Source organism: Drosophila virilis, chromosome 4 (assembly GCF_030788295.1).
Source record: "Drosophila virilis strain 15010-1051.87 chromosome 4, Dvir_AGI_RSII-ME, whole genome shotgun sequence".
Taxonomy (NCBI): domain Eukaryota; kingdom Metazoa; phylum Arthropoda; class Insecta; order Diptera; family Drosophilidae; genus Drosophila; species Drosophila virilis.
In genome coordinates, this window is record NC_091546.1 from 23,134,109 (window position 1) to 23,155,830 (window position 21,722).

The 21,722-nt window shown below is 39.4% G+C and overlaps 1 protein-coding gene and 2 long non-coding RNA genes across 9 annotated transcripts in view; 1 reads left to right on the plus strand and 2 right to left on the minus strand.

The window, feature by feature from the left end:
• nolo (no long nerve cord) overlaps positions 1-21,722 on the minus strand; it is an 86,330-nt gene that overhangs the window by 38,900 nt on the left and 25,708 nt on the right. For all 5 annotated transcript variants that reach the window (XM_002051031.4, XM_032437681.2, XM_070209390.1 and 2 more), the window contains 4 exons: positions 7,375-7,485; positions 6,915-7,249; positions 5,391-5,559; positions 2,175-2,319 (listed from right to left, as the gene is read on the minus strand). In XM_002051031.4, coding sequence (XP_002051067.2) covers positions 2,175-2,319; positions 5,391-5,559; positions 6,915-7,249; positions 7,375-7,485 — 760 coding nt within the window. The remainder of the gene's footprint in view (positions 1-2,174; positions 2,320-5,390; positions 5,560-6,914; positions 7,250-7,374; positions 7,486-21,722) is intronic.
• Positions 3,961-4,753, minus strand: LOC116651409 (uncharacterized). Its single transcript, XR_004304413.2, has 2 exons — positions 4,557-4,753; positions 3,961-4,494 (listed from the first exon to the last, which is right to left on the minus strand). It is a non-coding gene; the product is annotated as an uncharacterized lncRNA (long non-coding RNA).
• On the plus strand, positions 9,064-18,154 carry LOC116651408 (uncharacterized). 3 transcript variants are annotated; one of them, XR_004304411.2, is made up of 3 exons: positions 9,073-9,844; positions 10,159-10,217; positions 17,779-18,154. It is a non-coding gene; the product is annotated as an uncharacterized lncRNA (long non-coding RNA). The 3 variants fall into 3 exon arrangements; XR_011416610.1 differs by having other exon boundaries at positions 9,064-10,217; XR_011416611.1 differs by lacking the exons at positions 9,073-9,844; positions 10,159-10,217 and adding an exon at positions 10,829-17,468.

Below are 21,722 nucleotides of genomic sequence, written 5' to 3' on the forward strand. Positions count from 1 at the left end.
GTCCGATGATGGCAAAAATGGCGGAGCCAGAAAATGGTTTACATTGGGATGTTATTATAGAAAATGTTGAATATGCAATAAACAACACACAACACAAAAGCATAAAGAAATTTCCAAGCGAAATGTTATTCGGATTACAACAGAAAGGAAAAGTTGTTGATGAATTAAAAGAAAAATTAGAAGAGTTTACACAGGTGAACACGTGTGATAAAAGAAATTTAGAAAATATAAGAAAGAGTGGAGAAATATATCAAAAAGAAGCTCAAATCAGAAATGAAGAGCGGATTAATAAAAAGAAGAAAGTATCAGTAGAATATAAAATAGGTGACTATGTCATGGTAAAAAATTTTGATAGCACACCAGGAGTTTCAAAAAAGTTAATACCAAGATATAAAGGGCCTTATAGTATAGAAAAGATTTTAAAAAATGATAGATACTTGTTAAAGGATGTAGAAGGCTTTCAATTATCTCGCAACCCGTACGTTGGTATCTGGAATAGCCAAAACTTTAAGCATTGGATGCGAAAATAGGCAATAAGCATTAGTTATAAAGATAGATACACATATAAAAGACAGAGATCGGGAGCTCTCTTTGTCAGGATGGCCGAGTTGTAATAGGATAAGAGCATCATTGGTAACCCTAGCCAGGGTATTATAGTGTCACTATCTATGTTAATTATAACAGTACGATAAGTAAATATCGATAAAGAAAAGCGGCTGCAGAGAAGAAGTGGAAGGCAGTCTCTCTACAGTACTAGCAGTAAGAAGACGTGTTGTTAAAAATAAAAAGGCAACCCGAACATAAGTTAAATCAACGAAGAAAATCATACTATTACAATATCAAACCTCTATTCTATAAAATATAAATAAGGCATTGATAAGTGGCATCTCGTAGTCTTATAGACAAAAAAAGTGTTCGAAGTTTGTTTTTAGTTTAATTAGTAACTGCGATTAATCGCTTCTGAAGACCAAATTAATATTTAATGCTCATTTGGACAGCTTTATTCATAAATGTGTTTTTCACTAGACATGAAATGTTACATTTATCATGGCCGAACACCAAACTTTTTAGTTGCATTTATCGCATTTTGAACCCAAGAATTCATTGCATATTACTTCTAACTTATTTGTCTTTGCATAAAAGGAACAAAGCTATTCGTTAGTCAAAAATTAAATTTAAATCTGTTCGGCATAAATTCGAAATTAATTATGACATGTAATTTAGGCTTTGAAGTTTTTGGTCTTGACGTTTCACACCTATTATCTATGTCAAATTACTCAAAATTAGCATTAAATTATTTTGACTCATTGTAATTAAACATATGTTACCACAACAATAGTTGTTGTTGCGAAGTCAGCTCTCAAACGTAATGAACTTTCATCTGAAACAGGTAATTGGCATTCAGTAGAACACTAACTTATGTTACCTCATGTTGCCCATCATGTTGCCTGCACACACACACTTGTGAACTTTGTGAACTGAATCCGAAAACTTCTGGCCTCAGGTTTTGCTTTCAGCTGCTGCATGCATGCAAACCAATTTATGAACCCCACATAAAAGGTAGAAAACTGAAGTTAACCTTAGGCTTTGGGTAACAACAAAGTTGGATCGCAGCACCGAGACGTTGCCGAATGAGAGAGTCGGCTAATCGACAAACTTTAGTTGCAAATATATTATTTCGACAGGACTATTAATCATGTATATGTATACGTAAGTATTATAGTAGGGCAAAATATTATTAAAAAAAAACTAAAAAAATAAAACAAAGAAGAAACTTTAAGCATTTAGCCAGGAAAATTGGTGCACAGTTTTCAACAGCAGCAGCACGAAGGCACAACTGCCACTCGATTACCATGCAAACATTCAATCGAAACAAATTCCAATTCAATGAAAATAAATGAGCACGACAAATAGCTGCTTGCACCCAACACACGCACACACACACTCACACATAACTCCACCCATGGAGGAGGGGACGTAGAAAAATTTGACAGCATTTTTCGCGTAAGGGAAAAGATTACAAACGGCAACGTGGCACGCCAATGCCTGCGGCAGTGTTCTTGACATATTCCACTTGTTTATTTACACTAGGGACTAGCCGAGGACTCAAACCGTCTCACAACAACTAGCTAAGTACATGCATAAGGACTAGGGACTACAGACTAAGGACTTACCGCCGCCGCAGGTGACGGAGCATTGCGACATCGGTGCCATCTCCCAGTAATAGAGCGGTTGCGAACAGGAGTTGCCATCGCCCCCGCAAACGCCGCAGCCGTCGATTTTCTTCGTTGAGCCTATTTTCAAATCGCAGCCAACGCGCTGAAAAGAGAAACATAGAGCCAAAAATATAAAAAGAACAGTTTAATACAAGAGCAGCCCAACAAGAAGCATAAATAGTTATCTTGGGGACGTATAAATCTAAATACACTTACAAAAATAACATATATGTACAATAACTTTTGTTGTTTGTTTTTATGAGGTTATTATTTGTTGTATTCATCCAATTGTTTAGTAATAAAGTCTTAACGAATTCTTCTACAAAAAACCTCGATAAATATAGTAACTATTATTATCGTTTATTATAGACAGACATATAGAGAGCATGTTAAGGAGTCACAAAAGTCTACATCGAATCAAAAGACCCTGTGTAAGTGTGTTAAAACGATAGAAAAACAAATAAATAAAAAAATTGCTTCGTAAATAAGTGTAAATCAACTGTTAGCGGTATCATATCGTAGCCTATTGCCAAACAAGCGCACACCCACACACACAAACAGCAAACGTAATAAATAAAATATGGAAATCAATGAGAATTCGTTGCATAAGCCCAGGCGCTGACACACAGCTACTCGAATCTACTTATGATGTATCTATAAGGATGTGTGTGAGCATGTATATGTGTACTTTTCCTATGTATCAGTGATTGATATGTAGCTGGTGCCACATGGCACTTGCGACAGTTTACAGTTGGCCTGTTCGAAGGTTGCGTATTGAACTCGGAGGCTCTACGCATTGCCAAACAAATGTTGCTTTAGATTGAGGAGTTAAAACCGACCCAATTGTATGCCTACAGAAATGGATTTCTATAAATATATGTATATATTACATTTTGTTGATCAGCTCCAAAGCAGATACAATGCTATCACAATTAAATAGATCTTTTGCTGGTACTGAAGTTAAATCAATTTTTTACACACTCTTACAGTTGTTGAGTTCTCTTTTAATTTTTTAAGTTTCATAAGGGACTTTGCTAAGCTGGATGTTAAAAAGTGAAATATTTTAATTATTCAAATTTATTATTTACTATTTATGCATACCCAAACACAATATTTACTTATATTTGGTCTCTTCCCCCCCTTAACTACACCCCTCCTTTGTTTCTCGTTTGATTTGATCTGTAAAATTAACCACAAGTTATTCTTTAGTTAACCTAAGTAGTATCTGTCAGTATATGTTTAACTATTTTTTTACCCTCAACTCAAATATTACCATAATATGACAGTTTATTTTAAGCGTTTCGGTATTTAATACAAAAAGCGTCTGATTAATTAAGAAATTCCCCAACAGCCAAATGACAGATGGCCATTGAAAAAGTAATCCAGAGTTCGAAGTGGCAAAAGTATTAGATCCTAACCCATGTCAAGATATCTGGTACCGGAAAGAATTGCCTTGTGGTTGGATGTGTGTACGTGTCTGTGTGTCTGCTTTTTGATTTTAGGTCTAAACCGCAAGACAAACAGGGATGGCGAGAAATAAGCCCGCGAGCCGCATTAAAATCCACAAAACTGGCAACTTACTATTTGATTTATTTGCAACGGATACAGATATACATATATAGGCCCACGCACACATATGTCTTTATACACATGCATAAGTGTGTGTGAGTTGGCAGCTGCTGCAGCCTCAACTTCAACGCCCAACTCCCGCGTGGAAAGGCAGACAAATAAAACACAACGTAAACCACATGACATATTGGCGTTTATTACAACAAATTGGGGTGACGATTTGGCGGCATTACAAAGGCAGCGGCACCGCCAAACTAGGCGAAAAGTCGGATAAGGCGCAACACCAACACAAGCACACGCACAAACACACACAGACAAGTGCACACTCGAAACAAATTGAACTGAAACTCAAACAAACCACGGGTAGCTAGAGAAAGCAAGAGCGACAGAAAGAGATAGAAAACACCAGAGAATACTGCAAGGTTGGGATCTGGTTGGGGTCGGAGTCACAGCCGCTTCCAGTTTTAATGCGCCCACGTTTGCTTGTTGTTGTATGTTTTTTTTGCTGTTTTTTTTTTTGTTAGTGTTGCTTTTTGCTGCCGTCGCCAACTTCGTTTGACATTATTGTAGTTGTAAGCCTGCCAAACTGTGGCGGCAATAGCCATACATGCCGCACACGAGGCGTGTCTCAAAAGTTAGCCAAATGCCAAAATGAAAAGAAAATTTACAAATCATAATTTCACGAGACCCAACCTCGGTTGGCTGTCAGCTTTAAATTGCAACATCATATTAAATTAAACCATACCCTACATTCCATATACCATACCTTACCATTACATACATTCTCAAGCTTTACAAATTCTATAAGAATTAATTCGCAGCTTTAGACCCACTATCTCTTTGCTTAGTTGCTTTTTTTGTCTGGCGTAAATTTTTCCAAAAAACTTGTTATAATTAATGCATACATTATTTCTAGTTAAATTTTATACTATATAAATTAAATTATTTGCTATATTTTCAACAAATAGTCTGGAAATATTCAAAGAATATTTCAAAAAGGCTTTTAGCAACTCTCGGCTGCATGTCAGAATTACATAGCATACTTTGTAGCGCGCGTTTCATTCCTGCGTTGACGGCTGAGTTCCGTGAAGTGGCAACCAGGCAGCCGCCAGCAGCACGCTTTATTGGCATTTCAATAGTTGGCCTTTGACTGGAGTGGCAGCCGCCTTTGGTTTCCAGTGCCCGCTAACCGCATCTACTCCCAGCTCCTATATTAAACTCCGGCAACCCGAACCCCCGTCAACATTATGATTTATTTATGCTCACGTTCATAATGATACAAAGGCGCTTGCGTTATGCAATCTGCATATATATGCATACGTAAGTACGTATTACACTGGCAGGCTGCAATGCCTTTTGTTTTTGTCGTGCTCAGGAACCACGAGTACGGCCACGCCTACCAACTCTCACGCCCACCCTCCTGCGCTGACAACATCGCCGTAATTTATCATATTTTAGTTTTGGAGCGCAGCTAAGTGGAAGGGCAGCCTTAACACACACACACACACACACAGGAAGGAAGGAAGCTAACAAGCCTCACATGCACACCCCCATATCGTTGCCTAAACATTATGATTACATCGATAGTCCATATAGAAAACTCACCTGACATTTGCCCTGTATGCACATATCCAAACTGCCGGAGCGACAGCGTGTACCATCCTGCACCCGCGCCGACAACTGCACAATAACGCTCTGCTCATCGTAGTGCTCCTCGGCATTGCCGGCTGCCGATTCCGGTGAGATGTCCTCCATAAGATGCGCCGGGTGTCCTCTGTTGGGGGAGGTTGAAAAAGCAGTTAGATTCAAGTTTATCACAGGTTGATGGATAGTTATGCTTCGTTTAATGCTTTGGAAATTATTCGATTTGTTTATGGCTAATATTTCAAGTAGCTCTCAAAGAGTCTTGATTGATTGTGACGTTTAGCAGATTCTTAAAGGGAAGTTTTCTCAATAATTAATTTTGAAAAAAAAGTGGGAATACTATTAATATTTGTTTTTATTATCATAAAAATATGTCTTTTTGTAGTTCCTTCTAATATTTAATAGAACTCAAGCCAACTTATTTTCAATTCTCAGCTCCATCTGACGAAGTAAAGAATAACTTGCATTAAGATTGGTTGAAGAAAACTCAGGAGGGCTTCTTCTGAATCCAACTAGAAGCATAGATTAAATTATCCTTCTTTTACTAATCGCGGCAAAGTCAAATATGTTTGTTCGGGGACTTTACGGAATTATGAGCTTCGGCACGCGTGCATGAAGGGATAGTTAGCAAAATATATGCAAATAGATTTTCTAGCTTCTTCTGCTAACCAATTTCAGCTAACATTTTTCAAATGGCATCTTTATGCCTTTTGCACGAGCCTTACTTCCATTTAATTCCTTTTGCCTGGTGCATTCCCTTTGCCGCTTTATTAGCTGTTTTGAGTATCATACGAAATCCCTTTGGCCAACCGCTTCATTTGCAACTAAATTGGAGAATTTTGACGCTTAGCAAATGATTTATAAAGCCCGCATATGTATGAAAATGCGAGGCGAAGCGAAATATGAAATCTAACCCAAATGGATTAACCAAAAAAAAACACTGGAAGCCGCAAAAGCCACAAAACCGAAACGGCTGCCACTAATTTTAACCACAAATACAAACTGAGCTTAAAAAAGAAGAATGAAAAAATAAACATCAAATAAGCGAGCGTGCATTACTTGCTAGATACCCTGTAACTGTGCGCTTCTTATCAAATTGTTGCGAACATTTTAAATTTAATTTTTAATAATATAAGCTTAATATAAGTATAATATAGGTATATATATATTTATGCTATAAAATCATAAATAGCCATAGAATCTTTTTCACCCGCTATTAGATATTTTCTGCCTACAGGGTAACACAAAAAGAAAATAAACGCTAGATTTTTTATTGCAAAAAAGAGACAACCACTCGAGGCGAGCGGCTCCAACGCCCAACGGAAGCCATGATGAATAATGAGTGCAGATCCTTGAACTGAAACTGGTACCAGCCAGTTGGCCAGTTGGACAGTTGGCCCATAAGCGCATCGGTGTAGACTTTATTTTAGTATGCAACAAGCTGTGGGGGGTCGTGCCGCCTGAAAAGCCCCGAATGCGACTCACCTGCATGTCAGAGCACACGGTTCGACATAATCGTAGTGCGGCGTCCACTTGTACAGGGTGCCATCGTAGGGGACATCGTTATAGGCGGCACACTGGTTCGCACGGAAGTCCTGCTGCTCCGGACATGGCTGCATGTTGCAGATGCGATAGCGGGCGCTCTCGCCGCGACAGCTGCCCGGTGTACTGCAGCGACGCATTTGCTGCATGATGCCGCCATCGCAGGTGCGCGAACATGTTGACCACTCCGACCAAGCTGACCACTGGCCAGAGCCAGAGCCGGTGCCCGAGCTCCCAGTTGATCCAGCACCAGTGCTGCCCTTTGAACGTTTCTGTTGCTGCAATCGAAGGATAAGGATTTGTGTATTGGCCTTTGCTAATGGAATGGACATATTTTTGCATGTGTATGCGAGTGTGCGAGTGTATGTGTGTTTGGGGAGCTGGTTAGTTATTTAGTACTCACTTCCAGCTCATTTTCCAAGTCGGATGCTGTGTTCCATGTGTCGTCGAACGCTTGACTTGCATTCAATTTCTTTGCCCAAGCGGCGTGTGAAATTAGCAGGCAGAAGCTCGTCTAAAATAGAATACAACAATTGAACAGATTAAGGTTTAGATTCTATATTATTATTGGGCTTAGTAGGATAATTAATTTCTAGTTAAATAAAACATTTTCGGAAATTATTAATATATACAAACACTTGCCATATTAAGATAAACATAAATTAATAAAATATATAAGCAAATCAAGTATGTTAGCTGAAATGCTGAGAAAATAGCCTGGCTACATATAACTGTTTATGCTGATCGATTGATTGACTGAATGACAAGTAATGTCCAAACCGTATGAGCTAGAAATCCAAGTTTTGTAAAGTAGTTTTTTATTGTACACACTAAGACGGGTTTCGGGAATTACCGAAAGCTTCTTTTTAATTAATAACATTTAATAAAAAAATGTATTTTCAATTTATCCATGTTCGCTTGACATTGAAAATTCTGGAGAAAATTATTTTAATTTTTTAATTTTTAATTTAATAATAAACTATTTCCCCAAGCAAAGCTATCTAAAATTCATAGGATAGTATTTTAGGCAGTATGACAGGAGTGTGTGTCGTATATTTATCAGCTTGAACTAAAATAGAAAATAAGGAAACGTAATCCTAGGGCAGCAAACAATGCGTACATGCCACCTGGCTTTATTGGCATTTGAAGTTGAGCGAAGTGAGGATGACTTTTATATTTGTATAATATTTTTTATCATCGCACGCGGCTTTCACGTTAGTCACGTTAACAATTTGCATTTTGGCCGGGACTTTGCTTTTTATATCGAAGGCGCATTAACCTTAGGACACGCGTCACGTATGCCCCCAGGCATTGAAAACAATCTCGACTGGCGTGTCAAGGGTTATGCCACGCGAATAAGGCGTTTTGATGGGCGTGGACCAAGCCGTATGTCGTGTATCTGTTGTTGCTGTTGCTGCTGCTACTTCTACAGTTGCTGCTTAATGGCGTGTCGTATGCCACGTGCCCCACGCCTTTTTTTTTTTTGCCAACAACACGTAATCGGGGTTCAACTGGGTTAAGCGTCTTACTAAAATAGACTACCGTAAGAGCAGACAGTTAGCTAAGTATTTATGTGCTAAATCTCTGTCTCTCTTTGGGCTAAGTACAGCAGATTTAATGGGACGCCTTTTTTCGACAGATTTAATTCTTCCAGTTTTCGCTTAATTAGATCTTTACTGAATTCTAATGACAAGCAAACAATGCTCGAACTACTTGAATTTATTTACTTAGTTTTACTTCAGAATTTACTTTTTTCAATTTAATTTCAAGCAAAGATATTGGATACTTTATTTATTTTCTGGAAATACTGAACTTGTTTCCATGTGATCTGTATTATAGATCTGTGGATTATCTGTATATTTACTTAACGATATTAATCGCTTCTTTCTCCTCTTCAACTGTTAACTATTTTATTAATGTTCCTCTAAATTGATGTAATATCTTATTCCAGCAGTTAACCAGCGAAAAGCCCTAATAACTAGGCTACAAATGACCAACATGGACTAGCCATATGGTGACTTAACAGCTTTTTTAAGCCAAGGCCTAGCACTGTAGTGGCTGCTTTGCACTCCCCAAACGAATCTGTTTGTTGATCAGCTGCTCTAGTTTAGTTACTGCTTTACCGACCGCGCTGGAAGCCAATTCTTCGTTTATTGCACAGCTGAGGGCATGCGCAACCGAATAGGGCGAATAGAGAGGAAAAAGGTGATAAGATCAGGCCATAGTACCGTTTTAAAATATAATCGCGTGATGTAGAGCTTTTGAAAGCTTCCTTATTTTTTTTGTCGTTGGGAAGTAGTAAAGGTTAAAAGTACAGCTCAGCATGTCAGATATATTTGAAGCGCGTGCGAGTTAAGTTCATAACATTTTTTCTTTCTTTGCAAATAATTTTTGCAAAGACATCAACGACCAAGGCTGCAATTGTGGTACAGTTTGGAAGTGTTCTTTTGGTACGCTAATAGAAACCAAAAACCTTCATAACAACTCGACCCACTAACCTAATTGTGATTCGGGGTGACCCTTAAAGAAAAGGTATTTATATGTGCTAGTGTTGAGACTTGGAACTAATTAAGGCTTCCACAGTTTCCGTGCCTGCTCAGTTGACTAGATTTAGACGTACTAGTCGGCACTACCAGAGGGGGAGATCGGACCAGACAAGGGCAACACCAAGAGCACGTGTCGCACTTAGCAACCCAGCAGAACCAATTTTGTTGCTATTTTACTTATCAGCCGCTGTCTTGCGAAGAACAACATCTGGCATAGCCTCGGAAAACGGCGTCAAGCGGGTGAAACGCTTACTATTTATGCAGCACCATCGGGACCGTATGCACTAAGCATATAGTGTAACCTGCAGAGAGTAACAAAGGAGCCGAGTCTGTATTACTTTTGGTGTACCCCTTTCGCTTGCTTAGCAGCATTGCCATATAATTCCATTAATTGTTTAACGTTGCCAAGATGGACGGCTAATAGATCCTTAGTTTTAATTTTTATTTCCTTTAAATTTTTTTTTCTTTTACTAATTTCTTTAAAACAAAATGTGCAATGAATATGCCTAAATAAGTTAAAGCGAGAGGAAATTCCTACACCACCGACCTTGACCGTTGCTCATATATATATATATATATATATATATATATATATATATACATGTGTTTATATACTTATAAATTTCTTTTGTAATATTTAGCAACAGCGATCATAATCGTCGTATACATTGGGCCCAACGTCTGCTTCGAAGGATATCGCGTGAGTAAGAGTTTAAACCAATGCCTATAGATATATGTAGTTATATACACACATGAACATTTAAATGCAGTTAATTTAGCAAGACGGTAAATTAATTACTATCCGTCAAGTCTCAAGATAATGTTGGTGAATTTCTCCTTCCCCTTAATTTCTTTATGGGATTTAAACTAGTTATTGCACATTCATCATATTAACTTTGGATTCAAATTTTGTTTGGAAACTGTATATTTTTTTCTTGTAAATAGAGTTATACTCACCTTGCTATTAATTGGCAACAAAATTGAACAATGCGTGAATAAACGAATTATATTAGCTTATATGATATGATATCCTAATTCCATAATTAATTGTTTTATCTGTCAAGTACCCATGTTAGCCGCTTGCAATTTATAGTGATGGTTTAAGAACCTGAAATAGGGACAAGCATCCACATTCCATTTTTTTTTTTGCTTGTCAAGGTAGGGAGGGTAAAGAGAAAGAGAGACGATCAACACCTTAGTTCTCTCACTTACGCGAAATTGAATAGTTTGAATTTGGGTGTTCGGTCGGAACACATTAATGGTACCCATACTAGAATCCGGTTTTTTTTTGTTTCAATGGATTTACTTAAGTCAATAAGTTTTTTTTTATTTTTTTTGATCGCACTTAAACTATGTGTTTATGGTAAGTGCAAAAGGGAAAGGAAAAAACCCCGACCAGTCCGACGAGCTATTGTCCGAGTATTAGCAAGAAGTGCGAACCTCCAATCCCTATGCACCCGGTTAGGCAACAGCCACGGCCGTTTGTTTTTATTTTTGGTAGATGGCCAAACGAAAGGCAAAAAACTGAACCCGAACCTCCCCACCATTACATATATGGCGCCCAACGTGGGGCCCTAGCAAGAACGTAAAACTTTTACTTCTTGCGTAAGCACGACTAACACCTAGTGCACAACAATCCCCAATCGAAACTCGAAGTTATACCATATCAATTACTACCTATTATTTTTTAATTACCCTGTTAGGCCCCTTTCTCGGGAAAATACGTTGTGTTCAGACAGTAGTTAGTTGTAGGAATTTGCGATTGTAATTCAGGCATTGCTGGATTAGTCGACCACAATTAATTACTAGTACTTTAAGCAGCGGGTAAGATCGGAAAAGAGGGAATAATAATCAAATTTGGGTTAATTGTTTCAAGGACTATTTGGAATTACAACAAACTGGAAATATTTCGGATGTTGTCTAGTAGTCCATGAGCAGTAAAAATCCAAATCAGAAATAGACTCCAGTAAAATAAATAGCACAAATTCAACTACTCAGGTTTGCTTAAGGATTGTAAGCAATAACGTGTGGGAAAAAGACAGATAGAATAAATAACCAAGACTTAATAATACAAGTCCTATTTAGTTTTCCTTTTGTTGTTTGGAAACAAGCAAAAGTTTGCATTCATTATGGCAGTGAGACGAAGCACAGAGAGCATAGTTGCAGCGATTAACGCGCAAGATCCATTTTGTGGCATTTGCCATGAGCAATTGCAAGCAGAACAGCTATCTGCGACTACTCCTTGTCAACACCGTTTTCACGACGTTTGCATAAGCAATACACTAAAGACAACCCCAAAATGTCCAGTATGTGAGGCAGATTGCAACCCAGGGCAACTAATATTTATGAACAATACACTGGCAGCGGAGTTACACTCAGCTGGTAATGCTGAAACAGACGAAACTCTATCGCGAAATACTCTACCTTGCCAAGATGGTTCGACTACTACAGGTATCAGGAGAGGTCAGCGATTCGGAAAAGGGCGAGGAGCCACGCCCAAGCGAAGTATGCAAACTAGGTCTATGAATCGAAATCATAGAGAATATTTAGGTAGTTGCATGTCTTTAGGCAGCAACGGAAATAAGTCAGTGGACAATGGTCCAAATGTAGAGACAATTACCTATATCAACGAAGCTCTACAATCTCAGCAAAGGACTTTAATAGCAGAACTCAAAAACGTTATTAAAGCTTCTGTTGAACAATCACTGCAAGAGAAGTTAGCAACATTAAATGTACGAAATGAGCAAGCTGAATCAACACGCTCTAGATTAGTTCAGTCTCCAAGGGGATTAGGTGCTGATACTCTCCCTAATAGTGCCCAGAACTCTGACATACCCCTTGACTGCGGACCATACAGCCCCAGAGGTAGCAATCGATCAAACTCAAGTTTGAGTTCAGAAAAAGCAGCTAGCATTATGCAAACCTGGCGACTTAAATTTGACGGTTCGAAAGACTCTATGCAGATAGATGAATTCTTGTATCGAATTCGTTCATTAACGGCTCAAAATTTGAACGGCGACTATAGGCTGCTTTGTGACAATCTTCATTTACTTTTCTTCGGGAAAGCCAATGATTGGTTTTGGAGCTTCCACAAGAAAAACCCACAGTATACCTGGTTGGCTTTCTGTACGGATTTCCGACTTAGATTCGAGGACGTTAAAGACGACTTTGACTTGTGGGAACTAATTAGGAAAAGACGCCAGAAAGATCAGGAGACATTTGATGATTTTCAATCAGCGATTGAAGGCCTGGTTAGCCAATTATCTAACGAAATAAGCGAAGACAAGCTTGTTGACCTATTAAAACGCAATGCGAGAACAGCGCTCAGGTACGAACTATTGCATTTGAAGATTAGAACTCGAGCAGAATTAAGAGAGGAAGTTAAGAAACATGAAAGTTTCTGTAGAGAAACTGGCTCGTTTCCCAATCGAACCAAATACGGTAGAGGTAATGTCTCTGAGTTACTGGAAAATAATGATATAGAAGATAATATTTCAGAAATACAGAACAAGAAAATAGTGTGCTGGAATTGCGATAAAGTGGGACACCGATTCGATGACTGCATGGGAGAAAGGCGTATATTCTGCTACGGTTGCGGTGCTAAAAATACTTTTAAACCCAATTGTAGCAAATGCAATCTTTTGGGAAACCGGAAGCGGGATGCGCAGACCAACACCAGTTTGACGCATCCCACAAAAGAATAAAGTCCTTGCCAGAAATACAGTCATATGGTAGTTTGGAGCAATCAACTCCAAATACTATATTTACAACTTATATGGCAAATACATGTTCAGTCGCCGAGACTGCAACTCAAACTGATATTGAAAATAAGTACGTACCGTACCATATTAGAGTAAAACACTATCTTGACACACGAAGACGAATTTTTAGCAGCATAGAACCCATCGAATTTCTCAGTCGGCCAAAACGCTCTACTGTTCGACTTAGGAAATTCTGGAAAAATATTAAAAGTCTTCGTAAGAAGCTCGTTCAATCAGTGTTTATGAGCTCAGATAACCGCTTGTACACTGAGTTAAGCCTAGAGGGAGAAAAATATGTAGCATTATTAGATTCCGGAGCGACGATTAGTTGCCTCGGTAATGTTGCAGCTAAGTCACTGTTGTCACATCCCAAAGCGCGCAAATGCTCTGGATCAATCCGAACAGCTAACAACGCTATTTGCCCAGTGGTAGGCAAACTGACACTTAAAGTTGAATTTCGAAAACAAGTGCATAATGTTGATTTTTATGTTATACCCGATTTGAAACAAGATGTTTACTTAGGCATAAATTTTTGGCAGGACTTTGGACTGTTAACGAATTTAATTCGTCCTGATGAGTCCGTAAATGAATTAGACAACAGTAACGAACAGGATATCCAGGAAACAGCGAAAATGCATCAGCTAACCGCTGAAGAAAAGTCACGATTAAATTCGATCATTTCTAATTTCTATTCTTATGAAAAGGAAGGATTAGGACGCACTGAGTTAATCGAACATCGCATTGAAATAGATAATGTGACCCCCGTCAAACAAAGACATTGGCCTATTTCGCCAGCCGTTGAAAAGCTAATGTTTGACGAGATCGAGAAAATGCTAGCTTTAGATATAATAGAGGTATCGCATAGCCCCTGGAGCAGCAACTGCGTCCTTGTGCAAAGAAAGGATAAAAACAGGCTGTGTCTAGATTCTCGAGTCATAAATAAGTACACTCGTAAAGATGCGTACCCTCTACCCCATATCGACGGAATTCTTAGTCGTCTGCCGCCGGCTAAATATATAACGGGCCTCGATATGAAGCACGCATTCTGGCAGATACCCCTAGAAGAAAAATCACGTCAGTATACCGCTTTTACAGTCCCTAATCGTCCATTATTTCAATACAAAGTAATGCCGTTTGGATTGTGTAACGCTCCTCAAACGCTTTGTAGACTAATGGAACGCGTGATACCAGCCCATTTGCGGACCCGCGTATTTGTCTACTTAGATGATTTACTTCTGCTATCAGAGGACTTCGATTCGCATATGTTGCTTTTGCAGGAAGTAGCGCTGCACTTGCGTAAAGCGAACTTGACAATCAACATCGCAAAATCAAAATTTTGTATGCGGGAAATTAAATATTTGGGCTTTATAATTGGGTATGGTCAACTAAAGACGGACCCTAGCAAAATACAAGCTATTAACGAATTCCCTGTACCAAAAAGTGTAAAACAACTGAGACGTTTTCTTGGACTCGCTGGATGGTATAGACGTTTCGTTAATCATTATGCAACAGTTAGCTTTCCGCTTACAGAGTTGCTAAAGAAATCGAAAGTATTGAAATGGAACACTGATGCTGATTCCGCTTTCAACACCTTAAAAACACTTTTAACTTCTGCACCTGTATTGGCTACACCCGACTTCTCAAAACCTTTTAGATTAGTTTGCGATGCTAGCACAACTGGTTTAGGATGCGTTCTAGCTCAACTAAATGAACAGGAAGAGGAGGCTCCAATAGCATACATGTCAGAGAAACTGTCAAAGGCCCAACGGAATTATAGTGTGACCGATCTGGAATGCTTAGCCGTAATAAGAGGTATTTTTAAATTTAGAGCGTATATAGAAGGACAGGACTTCGAAGTAATAACTGATCATGCTTCCTTACAATGGCTCATGAGACAGAAGGATCTCAGAGGACGTCAAGGTAGATGGGTGATCAAATTACAGGGCTTCAAGTTTAAAGTCTCGCATCGTAGCGGTACACAAAATGTTGTCGCTGATGCGCTATCGCGTCAAAATGAGACAGAGCTTGCGGAATTCGAGGAGCAAGGTCCCATAGTTGACCTGTCTTCACCCGAATTCAAATCGCCAAACTATCTGGATCTGATAGACAGTATTTCTTCTAACCAATCCAGATTACCGGATTTACAGATAATCGACGGTTTTATATATAAACGTACTGAGCCAGCGACGGGATATAGCATTCAGGAGAAACAATCCTGGAAACTCTGGATACCTTCGTCTCTCACCCTACAAGTGATAGAGAGAGCCCACAATCCCCCTAACGCTGCACACAGTGGCATCGGAAAAACAATAGAGAAACTCAAGAGATACTTGTTTTGGCCAAAAATGTCGGCCCAAATTCATGAATATATAGTCAATTGTAAAGTTTGTCGGCAAACGAAAAGCCCCAATGTAGTGTTGAGACCTCCAATGGGCAAGCCTATGACGTCAGAACGGCCATTTCAGAAGCTCTACATGGATCTTCTAGGGCCATATCCTCGGTCCAAGAACGGCAATATAGGTCTCCTGATGGTTGTAGACCACAATACTAAATTTCATTTTATGTGGCCTCTTCGCGCGTTTACTACCAACAAAATTATCGACTATCTAGAAAACACACTGTTTTGCACTTTCGGCGTGCCAGAAACTATTCTGACCGACAATGGCTCTCAGTTCATTTCTAGTGTCTTTAAAGCTTTTCTTACCCGGTATGGAATCATCCACATTCGAACGGCAATATACTCGCCACAAAGTAATGCGAGTGAGCGAGTAAATAGATCAGTATTAGCGGCTATTAGAGCCTATATCGGAAAAGATCATTCAAATTGGGATAAAAAGCTGTACGCCATTTGTGCTGCCTTGAGAGCCAGCGTTCACCAAAGTACAGGGTACTCTCCATATTTTTTAGCGTTTGGACAGAATATGATGTTAAACGGTAAAGACTATGACTTGCTAAAGCGACTTAACCTCTTGTCCGAAGACACTGCTATTGAGAGGCCCACAGCCTTACAAGTAATCCGTCAGATAGCTAAAGACAATGTAGCTCAGTCACATAATAGAAATGCTAAGATATATAATTTGCGCAGCCGAAACATAAGTCTTACTGCCGGTACGAAAGTCTTCGCCCGCAATTTTTGTCAGAGTAACGCGCAAAAGAAGTTTAGTTCTAAGCTTGCACCAGTTTTCATTCCGGCGATTGTTGTACAAAAAGTCAGCCCAGCCTACTATCAACTAGCTAATGAAACAGGTAAATGCATCGGTACTTTTCATCTCAAAGATATACAAACTAGTAACAAGTTCTAACTCAACAGTTATTATAGTTATTTCAGTTTATGTCCCGCTAGCAAGTAGCGCTGCATAAACTGTGGTGTAGTGGCTGCTTTGCACTCCCCAAACGAATCTGTTTGTTGATCAGCTGCTCTAGTTTAGTTACTGCTTTACCGACCGCGCTGGAAGCCAATTCTTCGTTTATTGCACAGCTGAGGGCATGCGCAACCGAATAGGGCGAATAGAGAGGAAAAAGGTGATAAGATCAGGCCATAGTACCGTTTTAAAATATAATCGCGTGATGTAGAGCTTTTGAAAGCTTCCTTATTTTTTTTGTCGTTGGGAAGTAGTAAAGGTTAAAAGTACAGCTCAGCATGTCAGATATATTTGAAGCGCGTGCGAGTTAAGTTCATAACATTTTTTCTTTCTTTGCAAATAATTTTTGCAAAGACATCAACGACCAAGGCTGCAATTGTGGTACAGTTTGGAAGTGTTCTTTTGGTACGCTAATAGAAACCAAAAACCTTCATAACAACTCGACCCACTAACCTAATTGTGATTCGGGGTGACCCTTAAAGAAAAGGTATTTATATGTGCTAGTGTTGAGACTTGGAACTAATTAAGGCTTCCACAGTTTCCGTGCCTGCTCAGTTGACTAGATTTAGACGTACTAGTCGGCACTACCAGAGGGGGAGATCGGACCAGACAAGGGCAACACCAAGAGCACGTGTCGCACTTAGCAACCCAGCAGAACCAATTTTGTTGCTATTTTACTTATCAGCCGCTGTCTTGCGAAGAACAACATCTGGCATAGCCTCGGAAAACGGCGTCAAGCGGGTGAAACGCTTACTATTTATGCAGCACCATCGGGACCGTATGCACTAAGCATATAGTGTAACCTGCAGAGAGTAACAAAGGAGCCGAGTCTGTATTACTTTTGGTGTACCCCTTTCGCTTGCTTAGCAGCATTGCCATATAATTCCATTAATTGTTTAACGTTGCCAAGATGGACGGCTAATAGATCCTTAGTTTTAATTTTTATTTCCTTTAAATTTTTTTTTCTTTTACTAATTTCTTTAAAACAAAATGTGCAATGAATATGCCTAAATAAGTTAAAGCGAGAGGAAATTCCTACACCACCGACCTTGACCGTTGCTCATATATATATATATATATATATATATATATATATACATGTGTTTATATACTTATAAATTTCTTTTGTAATATTTAGCAACAGCGATCATAATCGTCGTATACATTGGGCCCAACGTCTGCTTCGAAGGATATCGCGTGAGTAAGAGTTTAAACCAATGCCTATAGATATATGTAGTTATATACACACATGAACATTTAAATGCAGTTAATTTAGCAAGACGGTAAATTAATTACTATCCGTCAAGTCTCAAGATAATGTTGGTGAATTTCTCCTTCCCCTTAATTTCTTTATGGGATTTAAACTAGTTATTGCACATTCATCATATTAACTTTGGATTCAAATTTTGTTTGGAAACTGTATATTTTTTTCTTGTAAATAGAGTTATACTCACCTTGCTATTAATTGGCAACAAAATTGAACAATGCGTGAATAAACGAATTATATTAGCTTATATGATATGATATCCTAATTCCATAATTAATTGTTTTATCTGTCAAGTACCCATGTTAGCCGCTTGCAATTTATAGTGATGGTTTAAGAACCTGAAATAGGGACAAGCATCCACATTCCATTTTTTTTTTTGCTTGTCAAGGTAGGGAGGGTAAAGAGAAAGAGAGACGATCAACACCTTAGTTCTCTCACTTACGCGAAATTGAATAGTTTGAATTTGGGTGTTCGGTCGGAACACATTAATGGTACCCATACTAGAATCCGGTTTTTTTTTGTTTCAATGGATTTACTTAAGTCAATAAGTTTTTTTTTATTTTTTTTGATCGCACTTAAACTATGTGTTTATGGTAAGTGCAAAAGGGAAAGGAAAAAACCCCGACCAGTCCGACGAGCTATTGTCCGAGTATTAGCAAGAAGTGCGAACCTCCAATCCCTATGCACCCGGTTAGGCAACAGCCACGGCCGTTTGTTTTTATTTTTGGTAGATGGCCAAACGAAAGGCAAAAAACTGAACCCGAACCTCCCCACCATTACAGCACACACACACATACACGCACAATGCCAGCATCTGATGCTCTGATCCTCTTGACCAAGACACCGAACAATAAACAGCCAACATATGAAGGGCTTATCTTAAAGGCAAATCAATGGCAAATGGACCACAGCCAAGGCAAAAGCAAATGAACAGCCGCAAACATTCCACACACACACACACACACACACTGGCTCACACGCACAAGCATACGCACGAGTGTAATCCACATAAATTGTCTACTGCATGAAACATGATCCAACTTTACACAGCCAAATGCACCGCCCAGCAACGGGTCTACGCTTAAGCCAAAAACCATTTTATAGCAGTTTAGCTGGGAATATGTAAAAACCCATTGGCACACACACGCACACATAAACGACGCACACACACACACACACACACACACACACAGACAAGAGAGATGTACGAACTGGCAACAAGATGAAATGTCCGATAAAGCAAGTGTAGTGCAGTAAAGTCTGCAAAAGAAAGACACACACACACACACAGACACAGGGAGAGAAAGCGAGCTAAACTCTTAGCAAAATCGGCGTAAAATCTCATATGTCCATCCATGCGGTTACAAAAGCTACTAAATTACTATTTAAGTATCTATTACCACGTTTCAAGTGTCTGAGGTCCGAGCCGAATCGGCCCATACCCGATCTCCGCCCTGTCCCCTTAATAGAAATAATAGCCAACAACCCTGGCGACCCTTACACAAACATTAGAAAAACAAATAACAAATAGCTAAAGACTGTGCCAGAGCCTGGCCAGGTGAAGTCGAGTGCTTCGAGGGCGAAGGGGGACCAGTTGATTTTTCTGTGGGCTGGTTCTGTAGGCGCATCTATGAGCCTACTGACTTGTAAGAGGGAAAAACATTAGCAAACAGCATTGGACGAGCACATTTTATGCGAATCCGGTAATTATTTATTTATGAGTTGAAGCAGTTTCAATAACTCACTTTGCCTCATCTACACAGCCTTCCACCCCAACCCCAAAAACCGACGGGTCGTGGTTGGAGGAAAATACTCGAACATACGTCAAATGTCGAGCTGCCTGTGTGTGTTTGTGTTTGTGTGTGTTTGTGTAAGTGTGCTCAACCCACAGTCCGCGTCATCATGACAGGAAGTCATTGTAGGTAGTTAGTTAATGTGCACAGTGGTGCGAAAATTATGAATTTGTTTTAGCTTTTCAGCTGAAAGGTTAATGGGCAATGCGTTATGCTTAATGGTTTCTGCTTAATGTTATAAAGCACTAACACAGAGTATGAGAAATGGTTTGTTCCAAAAGAAGACATATAAATCTTTAAACAACGTGAGGCTCATGCACTGACTGGACGAAACTCTTAACGCTAACTTTAACAGGTTATTTTTTTTTTATATTTTCAATTTTGACTCTAGAGTAAATCAATTAACATTTTAATAGTATTTTTAAAAATTTTTTATTTTCGATGACAATCATTAAAGATGACAAACTGTGATCAGTATGTCGGGTCGGTTCAATTTGTGTTTATGGAAGATTTTATTATTATCTTTGCTTCGAACCTGGAATTTCAATTTATTTTTACTTAAAAACATCTACCAGAAATTATTAATTAAAAATTGAAATGATTTTTACAAATTATTCGTCAATGTTTGAATTTAAAGCACTGTAAATTTGTTTCTTATTTTTATTCAAATATCCATATTGATGAGTTTAATAAAGGGTTCATAAGCCCTCCAAAATAGTAGCTAAGATATTTAAATGCATTAGCTCCACCGTGCAGCGTTGTTGCCAAGGCTCAGAAAGAGACAGTCAAGTCTATTTTAAGAGTCAAAGACGAGAGTAAATAGAGGGGGACTAGAGCAGGCTCACATTCATTCTTGAGGCAGGCAATTTTTGCATAAATGCCAAGCGCTGGGTTAGGTCGGCACCGAAGCAGCCCAGAACTGGGATGGGGTCGGGTTTTGATGCTGCTGCTGCTGCTGATGATGTTGCCGAGTATAGTCAGTCCGCCAGTCAGCCGGGCGATTAGACTGTCAAAGGTAAGCGGCGTAGTGCCAGTTGATTGTTTAGTATTGTAACTGTATCTCTATTTATTTGTGTGTGTGTGTGTGTGTGTGTGTGCAGTTGGGTAATGTGTCTGTTGCGTCACGTCAGTTATTTATTCAAAGCGACAGGCGGCACAAAACGTCAAGGAGCGAAATTTTCCGTATGCGCAAAGGTTATACAGGTAGCTGCCAATGTAAGGACCCAATGGGAGGTGGGATGAGGTTGGCAGCGGGTAGGCTACGACAAACTGAAACAAAGGTAGACAGTACAACAACAATTGGAAAAGCTGCGCTAAACTTTTACAAGGAGTTGCTATAGCAACAATAAGCCCTGAGACAAGGCAGCGCGATTGCTCGTCTGAGCCTCTGACATGACAAGGGATGGATGGATGGATAGATGGATGACTGACTGGGTTGCATAGCTAGAGTTGGCCGGGAGGGGTTGGGGATTGAAACTGGAGTTGGGGTTGGTCGTGGGTTGAATTGATGTTACGCTTTTGTCCATATACTAACTGACTACCAGCCAGCCAGAACGTCTGCTCCTGCTCCTGCTGCTGCTGCTGTTGCTGGTAAGTTCGTCTCTCAGTCTGTCGGTCTGTCTGTCGGGGCCTGTCTATCCATTTGACTGACATTACTTTGTCATTAATTTTCGATGGCAGCACTTAACACACATGCTGCATAGGTCAAATGTCAGTTTAGCCCTAGCATCCCTGGCTGCTCTATCTAAAAATACACAAATATCGTATATGTATTTAAAATGGCTTAAATGACGTAAGCAGCGCGTACAAAAATAAAATTCGCACCTCTTGCACACCCTCTCGGCACAACCACGCCTCCAGACACATTCACAGTCACAGTCACAGTCGCAGTCGCAGTCGCTGTCTAATGCCATTTAACAGCCGTAAGTGGCCAAGGGCTTAGCCGTTGTTAACTGTTTCCGGTTTGCAGCTCGTCTCGACCTACGTCGCTTTATCGCTCCCAACTGCTAAGGTTTCCCATTT